The following is a 14,581-nucleotide window of genomic DNA, read 5'->3' as shown; positions in this document are numbered from 1 at the left end:
TGCACTCAAATGGCAAATCCTTCCAGAGCAGAGGTGCCTTAATTTCTACACATTTGCATCTGAAATTTAAATTTAATTTAGTATGACTAGAGAGTTATTAAAACCTTGACAATATAATCTACTAGAAGTCTGCACATTGTTTTAGTCTCCCAACAAATAATTTTACTTGCTTGCATGCGTATGGGCTAGATATGGGCAACATTTTGATCAACGGGATCTGCCTCAGGCGAATGTGAACAGGAGAACAAACATTTCTTACACAAGCAGCAGCCGGAGACAAATACTTACCTGCTGGTCAGAGCCAGCAGGAAGAGCCTCTTTGAATTTATCTCTGTTGTGTTTTAAAGGTTATCAGATCTTGGTACTGGGATTATGTGTTCTCTCTTTGTGTAATTAGTAGTGTGCCTGCCGCATTTTGAACGAGTTCAAGACGTTTGAGACAAGTTAGACAAGGCCACAGACAGCTGTAGTCTAATTTGGAGAAGATAAAGGCGTGTATGGCTTTTTTCATGTTCAGTGAGAGAAAAAAGTTACTCTAAGTAAGATTCTAAGTTGAAGGAAACAACTGGACAGGTTTTTGACATGATGATCCAAGTTCATATTGGAATCACAGTGTACCTACAGATTCTTACAAGTGGGACCAACATAAGAGATAACATCTTTAAACTTAGACTGAATAAGTTGAGATCTCTTTTCTGGACCAATAATTAAACCTCAGGTTGATTTTGATTCAGATGATGGAAATTCTGTGACATACAGCTCTTAATATCTGCAAGGCTGGTATGTAGTGTAGCTAATCTACCAAAATCCTTCGGGTACAATGAAATATACCATTGTGTGTTGTCTGTGTAGAAATTAATTGAAATGAAATGTGTTTTTAGGTAATTTGGCCAAGAAACAGCACATAAAGAGGAAAGGACTGGGCCTAATATTGAGCCTTGAGGGATCATTCATTTTATTTGTTCAATCTTCTCAAGGTCCATGGGGGAAAATCCTCATTTACAATGGTGCCATGTGCAATGTAAAGCATTAAAGACAACATAAAGCTTAAGAACCTTAGATTAAAAGAAAAGACCATAACATAAACCATTAAAAAGCATGATGATAAAAAATTACACACAATAAAATACAATAAAATGAGGCAGTTCAGGCCAGAGTCTGAAAGGTATTCCAGGTTTGTGGTGAATTAAAACACAAGGCAGTCTTTCTTACTTCCGAGTTGACGTGGGATTTGAAGTGTTAGCCAGGTCTGAGAGTGACTGTCTCAGCTGTCAAATCTCCATAAAAGTTATGATGATAAATAAATGACCCATACCATTTCAGAGGGTAGTCAGTGACACCCACCCAGTTCTGAGGACAGTTAATTAAAACAGAGTGGTCCGTCATGTCAAACGCTGCAGTGAAATCTAAAAGAACATAAGCTTAGCTTTGACCCGCACCTGAATCTAAATGAAGGTACCTGGTTACTTTCAGTTCTGTGTGATGCCCTAAAAACACATTAAAATTCCTCAAATGAATTGCAATGGCTTATAAAGATATTAGATGTCAGTATTAGTAAAAACTATCTTCGTTAATATTTTAGACAAAAACAGAAGCTTAGAGATAGATCACAGAATTATTAATAACAAGAGGAACAAAATTTGGTTCGGCCATTTAATTTCCTCAATAAACAGGTACTGGGACTTGTTACTTCTATATTGACATAACCTTCTTTGTTCATGTGTTTTTATGTGCTAAAAGTGTTATTTGGGACCTGGGACCAAGGCAAAGGCCCAATATCTGTTTAAAACATGGTTAACAATGCATTAATTAAGCCTCCAGACCCAAACCTGGTGGTCACACACATTTTACTCAGATGCCGTTCCTGCTGCCCTGGTGGACAAGGTTGCCATCACCAATTTGCCAGTTGGCACCAAGTATGATATAAAGCCAAATTTATATCACAAATTTTCTATCAGGCAAAAACTTTGTTTTCTGCTTCATGTTATATTTGCTACCATTTTCCAACTTTTCTTGGGGACATGTATGAAGAGGATCAGAAAATTCCTCTCCAGAGTCATTGGGTCCTTCGTCTGCTGTTGTTCCTTTGCAGAGGTCTGACCCTCTACCCTCATACAGTGTCCCAGGTGTTCTCTCAATAGTTTGCATTTCCTAGGATAGCGATGGAATTTTTAACTTACCTTCATTCTGTACTGTCCACCATAACCAACTTATGTGTAACCCTAATCATAACCCTAACCATAATGATACCCTTATCCTAACCCTAACTGTAACCTTAACCGAAAGGTCAAAATTATCACTAAAAATTAAAATAAATAAATAGATAAATAATAAAAAAATAAAAGCTTCCTGCTATCCCAGGAAGTGCAAATTAGTGCACACAGAAGTACTTTGGGATTTGGCCTCTTTCTCACTCTGCTTGTCATCCACTGCCATCTAGTGGCTAGCACATGTAGCACATCTTCCAGCAAGTTCACAGGAATGTGTCTGTAACCCTCTATAGCCAAATCTACAGTATCTCTACAGTTCGTTTTAGTTCTGTTCCTAGTGGGCCATATGGCTCTGCACACACAGTACATACACTGTTACTGCATTTGACTCCTAAAATAGCGGAGTTAAGGCTCTCACTGTATACGAACTAACAACTCAAACTCAGCATCAGAAAGCTCTCCAAAATGTTTGCTCCTGTTGGCTTCCAATGAAAAAGACTCTATCTGTGCAATATGATGTGTTTTCAGCTGCAACTCAACCATCTCTGCTGACTATCCTCCTTATTTTTTTTTCACTTCCCCCCGTTCTCTCACTGTATCACATGAAACACACATAATGGAATCATTAGATATGAGAGATGGGTGTTGTCAGCAGGCTTTCATTAAAGCAGAAGTATCTATGGATCACAGAGCTTATTATCGCAAGTCATGATGTGCAGAACATAAATCCATGCAACTACAATGTGTGTGTGTGTGTGTGTGTGTGTATGTGTTTTGTAGATATTTGATATGTTGTATGTATGAATTGTACATTTGTAACGCATTTTCAGTAATAACCTTATTTTTGTGACTTGACCTTGGTGGTTGTATCCAAGTGAAAGTGGAAATTCAGCCTGTGTTCATTTCAGGCAATGAAAAGTAGGGAGTTTGACAGGGTACACAGACCTACAGCAATTATGCTACAATTTCTAGAACACTTTAATGTCCACTGGTTAGTTTGTGACATAAATGAGTTGTGATTCAAGATATCCAAAAGAAATCAAAAGTGAAGACATCATCCAAAAGAAAATCAAAAGTCACTCACTAATTTAATCTTTCGAATCTTTTACACACACACACACACACACACACACACACACACACACACACACACACACACACACACACACACACACACACACACACAGGCTACCGGTCCCAAGAATCATACACAGTAGTGATTATTACAGCGCTGGATTTCCTCTAATGTGCTCTCACTCAGATTTTTATAAACAAATGCAAAACAGCTTGACATTCTTGATTCATCCCCTTTAAATGTAAAATTTGAATCTGCTACAGTTTTATCAAAGACAGCAAAGATGTGATTTTCCAAAGAGCTTGGAGGCCACTGGGAACGTTTGAGTGCTACTCAGAAAACAAGCTGTAGAAGTCGGCTGGTTCCTCTCCGTCCTCCTCTTCCAGCTCGGCGTCCTTGCAGAACGGTGGAGGGAAAAACAGCTGAGGGTCCACGATTCCCAGCACGTTGTTGAAGAAACTGAAGCCAGACAGGAAGAACAAAAGATGAGATGAGAAACCCGACCATGACCACAGAAGATAGATTCTCCCAGTCAGAAACACAGAGCCTCATGAAATGTGAATGACCCTGGGAATTTCCACTATGGTAAAGTAGATTTAATCATGAGAGTCTGATGTGGAGGAGCAAATATGTCTGGTATGAATGTTCCAACATTGGGCTAGGTCAGACCTTAATGTTCTTTTTCTTTCTTTGTTTTTATAGCTTCATGTTACCTAACAAGTAGCCTAGAAAAGAAAAAACTCCACCTTAAAACTTGAAAACGTACATTTCTTGGCCCATTTTGCTGTTTAGTAGTATTTTGCCCTATTCCATGCAAATAATCGCCCAATCATAAACACAGACCATATACAGATCATTTCAGAGTGGTTACAGTGGAGTTTGATAGAAACTTTGACTGGAGTTAAACAGAAAATTGTCATCAACGGTAAAGGTGTCAGTTCCTCAGAATCAAAGAGGAAGAGCTCTGAAGACAAATTTAGGAGGCGGTTTAGAGTGACACTCAGTAGACCAGTTCCTATTCTGACAGCAGCCTCAAGAGACAATAGACCACAATGCATTGCAGCCCCTGGACATGTGATTTGAGGATGAGGTGCTTAGTCTTAATTGGAAAAACTCTCATTTTGCTGTTGATGGCTTGCTCTCTGGGGTTTCTTGAGAGGCATTCTGGGAAATGTTGGAGATTACTAACTAAAGTAAAAGTTGATTATATCACAAAATAGCTATCTTTTAAAGGAATACATTTCCATAGTATTTTTATTATCTTTTCATGACCTGTGCCAATGTAGTTGGACAGGGGTAATGTTTGCACCCAATTCTGTTTGTGTGTTTGATTGTCAGCAGGATATCTCTAAAGGTTACCAATGGATTTGTGTGAAACTTTATGAAATGATAAGTCATGTAGCAAGGACCAGTTGGCCGAAAGGGGTGATTAACTTTTGGTGAACATCCAACATGTATAAACCGGTATTTATCTGTCTTGTGTTTGCGGAGCTATGCATTCTACTGACTGTTTTTCAGGTTTGTATTCAGTAAAAACAGCCTGCAACTCTTGCAGGCTGGTCCGCTATTGCAAGGAGCAGGTCTACTGATAATTATTCCCTGTCTGGTTAATAAAAAAAGGCATTAGTTCACATCCCATTCATGAGTAGCATGTGAGTACTGACCTGGTCACCATCCATCCATCTTGCTTAGTGTGGAACAGAGTGCTGACAGGGACGCATCCAAACTCAGTGACGGTGCTCATGTACTTAGCTGCAGAAACAGGAGTGGGTCACATACAGGCACAAGGTCGTGTAACCAGCAAAACAAGTTTGTGAGAGTGAAATGAGGAAGGGAAATGAAAACAGACAAGTCCCACAAACAGCCAGCGTGTTGTGCAAGAGCTGCGCCACATGACCTCCCAGCTCTTCCAAATCATTTGAGAGATTTTCCCTGTCTCACTACAACATGTGACATTTGTTTTGCCTCTAGTTTCTTCTCACCCCTCCCTCTGTGCTTCGTCATCATCTCTCCCACCCAGGTGTTGACCAGGAGTCCCTGCCCAGGAGCCGAGGAGCTGCCCAGCACAGACTGGCCGAGCAGAGAAGCATTCTGTGGGATCGCCAACGGGTGGAAGCATCCATGCAGCCGCTTCTTGCAACATGTTTGGTTCCTTTGGTTGATCTTGTACAAAACTTCCTGGCAGGCGTAAGGAGGGAGACAAGACAATCACTAATTTTTCCTGGATATACTTTGCTCACGGATCCATGACTTTATACAGTGTTGTCATTACCTGTTTGTAGAGCACAAGTACATCTTCATGAAACGTCTTATTCTCATAGGATCCGATCTGTTTGAAGCGGATACGCTGTCCCCATGCATCATAGCTGTACTTGGCGTAGGCCATCAGCTTCTCATTTGAGGAGGACTTTGAAACAGAAAAGAAATTCACCCAAATTCATTCATCGCAGGTTTTCTCACAGTTTGGTTGTCCTGAATTTACTTTACTCAGACTTACCTCGAATAAGATCCGGTAAGTTATTTTGTGTAAAGAAAACATTTCAGATCTATTTACAAAGTAGCCACATTACTTTTGGGGATAGTTAAAAACTTACCACAGAAAGGCTTCCTGTCAGAAGAGGCGGGGATTCTAAAAAAAAAAAAAAAAAAAAAAAAGAATTTTTTATTGTTTTGAATTTAAATATACCATATAGGAAATATGTGTTTTCACATGTTATCCCTTGGGTTTTAGTGTCTGATACTCTCTTTGTATTTATGTATGTATGTATGTATGTATGTATGCATCTATCTATCTATCTATCTATCTATCGATCTATCTATCTATCTGTCTGGCGCTTTCCTATCCACTGGTTCCCAGATAGTCCTGAGTAATAAGAAAATAGAGTAATTATTATTAATACCATTTAATTTGTAGCTATCAGTGCTAAAGAAGTGAAATCAGAGCAGGCTGCCCAACAGCTGAGAATGGGCTCCAACAGAGGAAAACATCCAACATCTCTGCTGTTTTACTTACGGCATGGATGAGGTCTCTGTGCCAGGCAGCCCAGTGTCAGGCACAGCAACAGGACAAGGCCTTTCATGCTCTCCGATGGCACACACACACACACAAACACACGCTCACACACTTTCTTCTGCCCGGGGAAAGAAACACACTGCTGCAGGGGAGCGCTGTCACTTCCTTATAAGCGCGCTGCTCAGACTCCAAATCTGCATCCGCTTCCAGGTTTTCTTTGATTCCACGGTAGCCTAGCAACTCATACCCCATCAGAGCAAAGTTACAGCAGGAGCGTGCTTCTGTTTTTTAGGAAAGACAAAGGCTGGTGAAGTGTGAATTTTTTGTTGCACGTCATCCCCTGAACTTTCCACCAATCTGTTCACTTTATTTCTTCATTTAGATCTGCTAAAAGCAAAAAAAAAAAAAAAAAAAAAAAAAAAAAAAGTCTCTAATATCTAAAAGAATAAACAAGGTATTAAGTGTTATGTGTTGTTATGCAAGAAATATTGTCCAAGGAAGGAAACTAATAAAGCCTGTACTGGATTTTAAGCAATCATCTGTGTCTTTACTGACATCAGTGTCATATGATTTTTGATTTTTGGACCCAGGCCAGTATCACCTGACTCAGACATGTGGATTTGTAAGCCTGATTGAGTGCTATTGTAATCGTGCTTCTTCAGTCAGGTAACAGTAGCTGGTTGGTCAAATAACAACTTCCCCCCTTTGCAATCCAGCGAAACCACATACCTGTGTTATCTGCAGCACCCGTTTTTTTTTTTTTTTATTTATTTATTTTTTTTTTAAGTTTTAAAGTTTTAAATCTGACAAGTGGAAGACCTGCTAACTTGATTGCAGCAGCACACAAATGAAAATATAGGATGAAAATTGTGAACCCAGATATCAAAGTTCAGTTCAATCAGCGGCCCAAGTAGAATGAAAACTGTGATTTCCTAATAGCCAGGGTGCATAGACATCACCGTTCTTCAGGGGACAGTCTCCTGATTTGATGCGTTGTCCCTGGATCCCCCCCTTCTTACCAGGGGACGTCTTGTGATTCGTTTTTACCTCCAGACCACAAAAATTCTATCCTGCTTTGAAATGAGGGTATGTCACTTTAAGAGCTTGTGCTATGGGAACTACAAAGTCGTCCTTTGACTACCAAAAAAGTGGAAGACCAGAGGTTCACTACATTTGAAATCAGCTCCAAATGATCAGTGACTGTGGAAACTTTCACAGTGAGTGCTCAGTCAGCAAAGATGAGAAGGGGAATTTGGTTCCTCTTTGTTGGCTCTACTTTTTGTCATTCCCAAATTTCACAATAAAAGCTGCAGGGTGAAAAATTGCAGATGGTCGATGGAAGCGAGGACCTTCTACTCGAGTAGCAATGTGTAGTTCTCTCTCCACCACTGAGGAAGACAGATCCTCAGTTTGCAGAATTCAGACAAGTTACACATCAGGTCAGTGGGTTGAGGTCGGACAAATTCACTTGATTTTATTCAAAAACATGAGGGAAAAGGCGACTAGCAAATGAGCAAAAAATTATCAGAACATTAGCCAAAAAATCAGCAAAAAATTCAAGAATAGGACTAGAAAGGTTGCAAACAAAGGTTGCATCGACCTCTGAATTCTTGTGTGTAAATGCTTGTGACCCTGGGTGATTTAATTTCTATGGGCCATTTATTAAAACATTATTAAGGCATGAGTTTTATAATAAAATAATTTGCTGTAAAAATGATGTCAGAGGCTATCCCGATAGCAAAGTAACTTGGTGCCAACATAGAACTGCATGACATCACCGATGAAGGCATACTGTACATCCAGGATGTAGAACTGATTAAAAAAAAAAAAAAAAAAAAAAATCACATTAAAAAGTTATATAACCAGTTTAAAAATAATTTTGTCACCATGGAGGAGTTTGTCTTGGCTTTCCAATCTTTATTTTGAGACTCTGGCATTCAAAATTCATTTACTTATCAAGGGTTGAACCCACAACCTTATATCAAACTTCACCAGCTGCTCATAGCTTTTCGATTTTTACGTAGCCTGCTGGCTTTCAAAATTCCCTGGCAAATCAAGAATGGAAACTGGGCCTGAGCCTGGAATCCTCAAAACTTTCAAGAAGATGTACAGCTATTTGTATGATGGCCAGAGATGGATTTTAAACACAGAACCAAAAGGCATGCCATATACATCTTGCAAAATAAAAAGCTCTTATGTCATCCAGTTTTATTATTTAGCAGCAGGAGCTCAAAGTGCACCAAACTGCTTATGAAATTGAGGTTTTTTCCAATTCCTTTTCCATTTCCTTGTGTAATTGCTTTGAATCTTTTCTGATTCATCGTCTTATTTACACAAGTGCTCTCTCTCCACGGAAGACATCACAGAAGAATTTGAACGATCATCTTGCTGCATCACAAGCCTCTGCTTATCTCCCCCAGCAGCATCCATGCTCCTCCTGCTGTGCATTTGTCATCATACGTATGTAGGTGTTCATACTACAGTCATCAAAGATCAATTGCCATGCAGGATGTGGGACGACAGGCATCAGAACGTTTTGTTTTTCCAAAGCAGTGATGATCTTTGCGAGCTGCTTTTCAAGTGCAGACATTTATTATCAGAATTTGATATTTTGATAGAAGTTGAGGCCAGTATTTTTTTTATTAATTTTATTTTGTGATTGAGCAAAAATATCAAACAGTTCATGTATATTTGATCAAAAAAGAGGTTATCCAATATTTTTAAGGCAACAAGTAATTTCTTGCTATCAAAGGAGGCACCATAAATTAACCCTTATTTTCCCTACATTTCTATGCAATGACTGTTTAGACATCCATCCATCCATCCATCCATCCATCCATCCATCCATCCATCCATCCATCCATCCATCCATCCATCCATCCATCCATGGATATGGGTAAATCCAACCAAAGTTTGTTAAAGATGGGTCTCACTTGAGATGCATATTATTGCATATTTACATCCGGGCTAAATCTGATGTTTAGTGCACAACAATCATAACTGCTAAATAGCTTCCGTTTTTCATTCCTTGGAAAATATTGCAAAATTATCTCAGCTCCACAACAATTATTTATGAAATATCAAAAATAGCTGCTGATGCTTGATACAACTGTTAAAGGAGGCTTTCAGTGCCTTTTAGTGAACAAGCTGAAGAAGCTAACTGGCTCCTCTCCGTCATCTGTCGTCATCTCCGCCTCCTGGCAGAACGGTGGAGGGTTGAGATACTGGGGGTCGAGAATCCCAATGACGTTGTCAAACAAGCTGGTGAACAAGGAGACAAAGGGTACATTTATGAACAAGTGAGCAAAAGGGGAATTTGTTTTTTTGTAACCTCAAAGCATGATTGGCACCTTCACCATTTCACTTTACATATTTTATACAAATTCAATTTAAAAATGTAAAATGTATGTATTATGTATAAGCAAAGTACCTTTTCTATTAAAGTGCTGTAAAAATCTTGTTTGCATGTATATATTCACCCACCTTTACTCTGTTGGGCTACAATGGGCTTTATGATAGTGCATTCATGTCTCATCTTTAAGGAACACATATTTTCTTTTTTCTAATTCTATATTTCTTGTTAGGGAAAACTTCGTTTCCCTTCAATACATTTTAATGGCAATTTAGGGTGTATTGTGTTTGCTCCTTAATAATGGGGTGGCTATATGTTGATTTATATGTTTTTTGCGCCAGTGTCAAGTGGCAATCCAGTCCTTTATACACTGTTGATCCTGATGTGGACCTACTTTGTCACCACCCATCCGAACTGGTCCGTGTGGTACGTGGTGCTGACAGGAATACATCCAAATTCAGTGACCGTGCTCATGTACTTTCCTGGAGGGACAGAAATAAGACATAACTGTGTTAATTACACAAGGGTACGTCATGAAGCACTGCATGGTCTTGCACCTCAATATATTTCCAAAAGTTTTGTTGCTGATTTGAACCAAATGAAATCCAGACCGGGTGTCTGATGGGGTCACTTCTCTACCCACAGGAACTGCGTTTAAGAGTCAAATCTAAATCTGTGTACAGCATCGTAGTACTGTCCATTGGTAAACATGTCTATGCTGTGTGTAGTTTATCAGAGGTGGGATCACGTCATTGTTTTGCAAGGATTAGGGGTTACCTGAACCCTGGCACTCCTGTCCCAAGTCACGTCTCAAGTCAAGTCAAAAATCCCAAGTCTGAAGTCCTAAACTTTGATGTTTGAGTCCTTAATGAGTAAAAGTGTGCTCTTTACCAATATTAGTTTAATAATTTAATAACTGGTTTTACCTTTGCCTGTCCTGTATCTGCACATAATTACACAGCTATGTTGAATATTTGATTCAGATTGGTTGATTAATGTATTCTGTGGTGTGTTCATTCTAAAAAAATGGACCTTTTTCTTCCAAATCAACACACTTCACTTGTTGCCGTTTGTTGTAGGCTAATGTTGGCCAGCTAACTCCATGTACAGAGAGCAGCCAGTGCAGTAGCTGATTGAAGACACCCAGAGTCAAAATGACATTACTGTTGTTAATCTCCAGTTTCAAATACTGCAAACATGGAAAATGGAGCAAAATAATCTGCAAATAATTTATCTTTGGTTTTGGGAAAGGTTGGATATCAGGTTTTCCTAAGTCAGCAGGTTTAAGTCCAAGTGAAGTCTCAAGACATTTAATTGAAAAGACATTTAAATCTTTTTTTGATTTTGTCAGCTCAAGTCAAAAGTCATCAAATTTGTTATTTGAGTCCACACCTATGCAGCTGATTGACATTCACTGTACAGGATTTCTGGTTGTTGGTGCCAATCTGTGCCACCAATGGAAATTTAGCTTTGAGGCCTTCTATGAATCAAGCTGACTTGCTAAATAGTACCAGGAGAATACAAAACGGACAAAATGAAAAAGGTGCCGCCATTTCTGTTGCCAACATCTGTTGTCACCTGCACTTTGGGGAAGGTCTCCCATCCAGGTGTTGACCAGGAGTCCTTGCCCAGGTCCAGAGGAGCTGCCTACGATAGCCTGGCCTAGCAGAGAAGCATCCTTTGGGATCTCCATGGGATGGAAGTCGATCTTCAAAGGCTTTTTTGTGCATTTCTTATTTTTGTCATCAATCTCATACATGACACCCTGATGGACAAAATTCACAGGATAAAAGAGTTTATTGTTCTTTTTGCTGTCTTACACGGATGTGTTCAAATTTGATGCTCGACTTTTATACATAAAGCTTTCCAGACCCACAGACTCACCAAAACCAGTAGGGTTAATTTTGCATAAGTCCACTTAAGTCCATTAACTGCAATTTTCACTAATTGCAGAGTCCACTAATTGCAATTTGCATGGCACCACATTAAAGATATGTTGAATGGAGCCAAGTGTTTGGAAGATGCATTTTTGGGGTTACAAAAATGTGCTTTTCAAATTTCAAGGCAATTAAAAAGCCTTTTTGTAAGTGGCTAAATCATTAAAAAGCCAACTTGTTTCAAACACTGTAGGTCTTCATCAGGGCCTTAGAAACAAACAATACAGAGGAGGCCTAGATAATTACCACAACCAATAGGAGGCGCTAGAGGGAAGGGACATGAGGTCATCCATTTGGACCTATTCATTTATTGGACTGCAATAGACTTTTTTCAAAGCAGCCATTTTGATATGAAACAGCAGGGTAAATATAGATGATACTAATGATATGAATTAATTTAGGTCTAACTTGTGCTTGCAGGCTCGCTGGAAAGGCTCCGTTACACTTAAAATGGAAGGGAATCTTACTTAATGTCATTAGCAACAACTGTGTTTACCTGCTATTTCATGTCAAAAATGGCAGATGTGGAAAAAGGCTGAATGAACCTATTTTGAAATCAGGTTTCAACATCACAAAAAGCACAAACAGTAAATAACTACAACAGCTCCATTAGCCATCACAGAGAGGAGTGTCCACACTACTTTTGTATGCATGCATGTAAATCTGCACTTTCAATTCTGCGGGACCATTTTAACTATTTATTCCAAGTGTTTTTACATTTCAACATATGGTCCTGCCCTTCACGGTGAGTTATTCTGGCCAATGTTTACCTGCCATAAAATATACTGTCTGTGTTGATCTGATTGCCATAGGAGGACTCCTCATACTATGATATAACTAAGGTAAATTATTTGCAAGGATCTGGACAAAAGGACATAAAAATCCTCCATAAAATATGAACTAGCAGTAAGAGACACTCTGCAGCACTTTGCACTAAGAGCACAGTACATGGCTTATTTTATGGCTGTTGCTGGCGCTTTTTTTTTTTTTTTTTTTTTTTTTAATTTTTTTATAACCATCTCCCACATGTACTGTTTTCAGCGAATATTCTGACAATTCTAACAATTTTCTGTCTCAAAGATATCTAGAGAATGTGAATCTAATATTGAGTTTATGGCCAAAAATCAGCATCTACTTGAATAAGAAAAATGTATTCCAGCACTCTTTACAGCTCTGATTAGTAAATATTGAGGATACACTGTGTTTGTCACCTGTCTGTAGAGCAGGAGAACGTCGTATGTGAAAGACTGGTTCTGGTAAGTTCCCATCTCAAAGAGGCGAGTCCGCTGCCCCAGTGCATCATACAGGTACTTGGCATAAGCCCACAGCTTTTCATTCTGTGTCGCCTGCGAAAAGAAATGTTTGATGTGAGTGATTCCATGTTTAATCCTCCTTCTTTAAGGTAAGGTGAGGTGAGGTAAGGTAACTTTATTCGTACCCAAGGGTATATTTGGTTGCAGTTAAAAGAGATGGCTGCTTACACACACACAGACAACATTTACAACATCGACAGAGACAGTGATATAACAGTGACAGAGGTGCTCCAGACATGGGACATGGATAAAAAGTATCCAAAGGATAAAAAGTATACAAAAAGGTACAAGTATCAAAAGACAAAAGATAAAAGATACAATGCAGAATAAAAGCCATCATGGCAGATACAAAAACCTAGGTTAGAATAAATAAATAAATAGATTAGGAAAGGCTGTATAGTCCATAAATTAATAAGTTAATGTGTAGTCCACCAATAGCCTAAATACTATTTAATGTTTTGATGGCTGAGGGAACAAAACTGCCTCTGTATCTCTTTGTCTTGCAGACAGGCATTTTGTACCTGCGGCCTGATGGTAGAGGCTGAAATTCAATATATAGTTCTTTGACTCTGTATTGACAACTAGGCTTAATTATGCTGAGTCATTATGCTTAGACTACAGCGCTGTGCCCACATATAATAGAAACTTTGAAAACTAAACACTTACCACAGTAAGGGCTCCAGAGAGCAGAGGAGGACTTGCTGTGTGAGGAAGGAAGATGTAATTTAGATGATGCATTATTTACTTCACTTGGTAAATTACCAACGAAAATGAGCTGCAAGTAAAATCCATAAGCAGTGGAGTGTAGTGTCAGTTAACACATTAACATTCAGGACCATACAGTGATAAAATGGGGACAATGCAAAGACAGGCAACATCTTTTTCCTCAGTAGATGCATTCTCTGTGTATTATCTTACTTACTGCATGGATGAGGCCTCTGGGCCAGGCAGCCCAGTGCCAGAAAGCACATCAACACCACGAACGCTCTCATCGCTCTTGATCCCACACGGCTGTTCCCCAACGACAACAAATCCACTGTAACCTGAGAGGGAAGTCGTTTCCTTATAAACACTGCCTCCTGTGGCTCCAGGCTTGTGAAGATGTCAGCTGCCAGGTTTTCTGACTAACACCAGGAACCTTTGGAGAGCCAACTCCTCATGGCCTAATTTTTTTTTTTTTTCCATGGGGTAATTACAAAGCTTTTGTTATCAGGCTCATATCATGATAAGAAGGCTAATAAAGCATGTAAAACTGCTGGCTCTCTCTACCTGAAGAGCAGAGCTGTCCTAAACATAGGCTATGACATACGGTCAAAAAGTACATAGGAACCTAAAATACAATGCCTTTTCATTACAAATAAATACATAAATAAAAACAGCAAAATACAGTACTTTTTGGTTATCCTAGTTCATAAAATGAGAACCCCAGTATCATTAAGTGCAAAGACATTGTGTAGGCTTGAGGCTTGTGTGCAGTGGGTCAAGGGTAAAGAATGTTGTTTGTATTCAGGAGGGATGGAAGGGGGTTGGTAAAACCAGTACTGGACTTTGGAGGAATAGAGAGGATTTGTAGTCACCTGACTGAAGCACCTTATGGCTTCATTATAGTATACTCTACTCTGTACTCTACTCTACTATTCTGTGATCTACTTTTTCCTCTTACAAGCCATTATAAAAGCTT

General features: G+C 39.2%; 2 protein-coding genes across 2 annotated transcripts; both read right to left on the bottom strand.

The window, feature by feature from the left end:
• Positions 1-3,164: 3,164 nt before the first annotated feature.
• On the bottom strand, positions 3,165-6,453 carry LOC115376773 (ependymin-like). Its single transcript, XM_030076534.1, has 6 exons — positions 6,299-6,453; positions 5,880-5,914; positions 5,558-5,692; positions 5,268-5,463; positions 4,950-5,037; positions 3,165-3,744 (listed from the first exon to the last, which is right to left on the bottom strand). The coding sequence occupies exons 1-6, from the start codon at positions 6,363-6,365 to the stop codon at positions 3,615-3,617; spliced, it is 651 nt and encodes a 216-aa protein (XP_029932394.1). The 5' UTR covers positions 6,366-6,453; the 3' UTR covers positions 3,165-3,614.
• Positions 6,454-9,185: 2,732 nt separating this feature from the next.
• LOC115376774 (ependymin-like) lies at positions 9,186-13,952 on the bottom strand. Its single transcript, XM_030076535.1, has 6 exons — positions 13,823-13,952; positions 13,567-13,601; positions 12,799-12,933; positions 11,229-11,415; positions 10,045-10,132; positions 9,186-9,559 (listed from the first exon to the last, which is right to left on the bottom strand). The coding sequence occupies exons 1-6, from the start codon at positions 13,890-13,892 to the stop codon at positions 9,424-9,426; spliced, it is 651 nt and encodes a 216-aa protein (XP_029932395.1). The 5' UTR covers positions 13,893-13,952; the 3' UTR covers positions 9,186-9,423.
• Positions 13,953-14,581: the final 629 nt, after the last annotated feature.

Source organism: Myripristis murdjan, chromosome 18 (genome assembly GCF_902150065.1).
Source record: "Myripristis murdjan chromosome 18, fMyrMur1.1, whole genome shotgun sequence".
Lineage (NCBI taxonomy): Eukaryota > Metazoa > Chordata > Actinopteri > Holocentriformes > Holocentridae > Myripristis > Myripristis murdjan.
The sequence above is the reverse complement of the archived record's forward strand: the minus strand, read 5'-3'. Positions and strand labels throughout refer to the sequence as shown.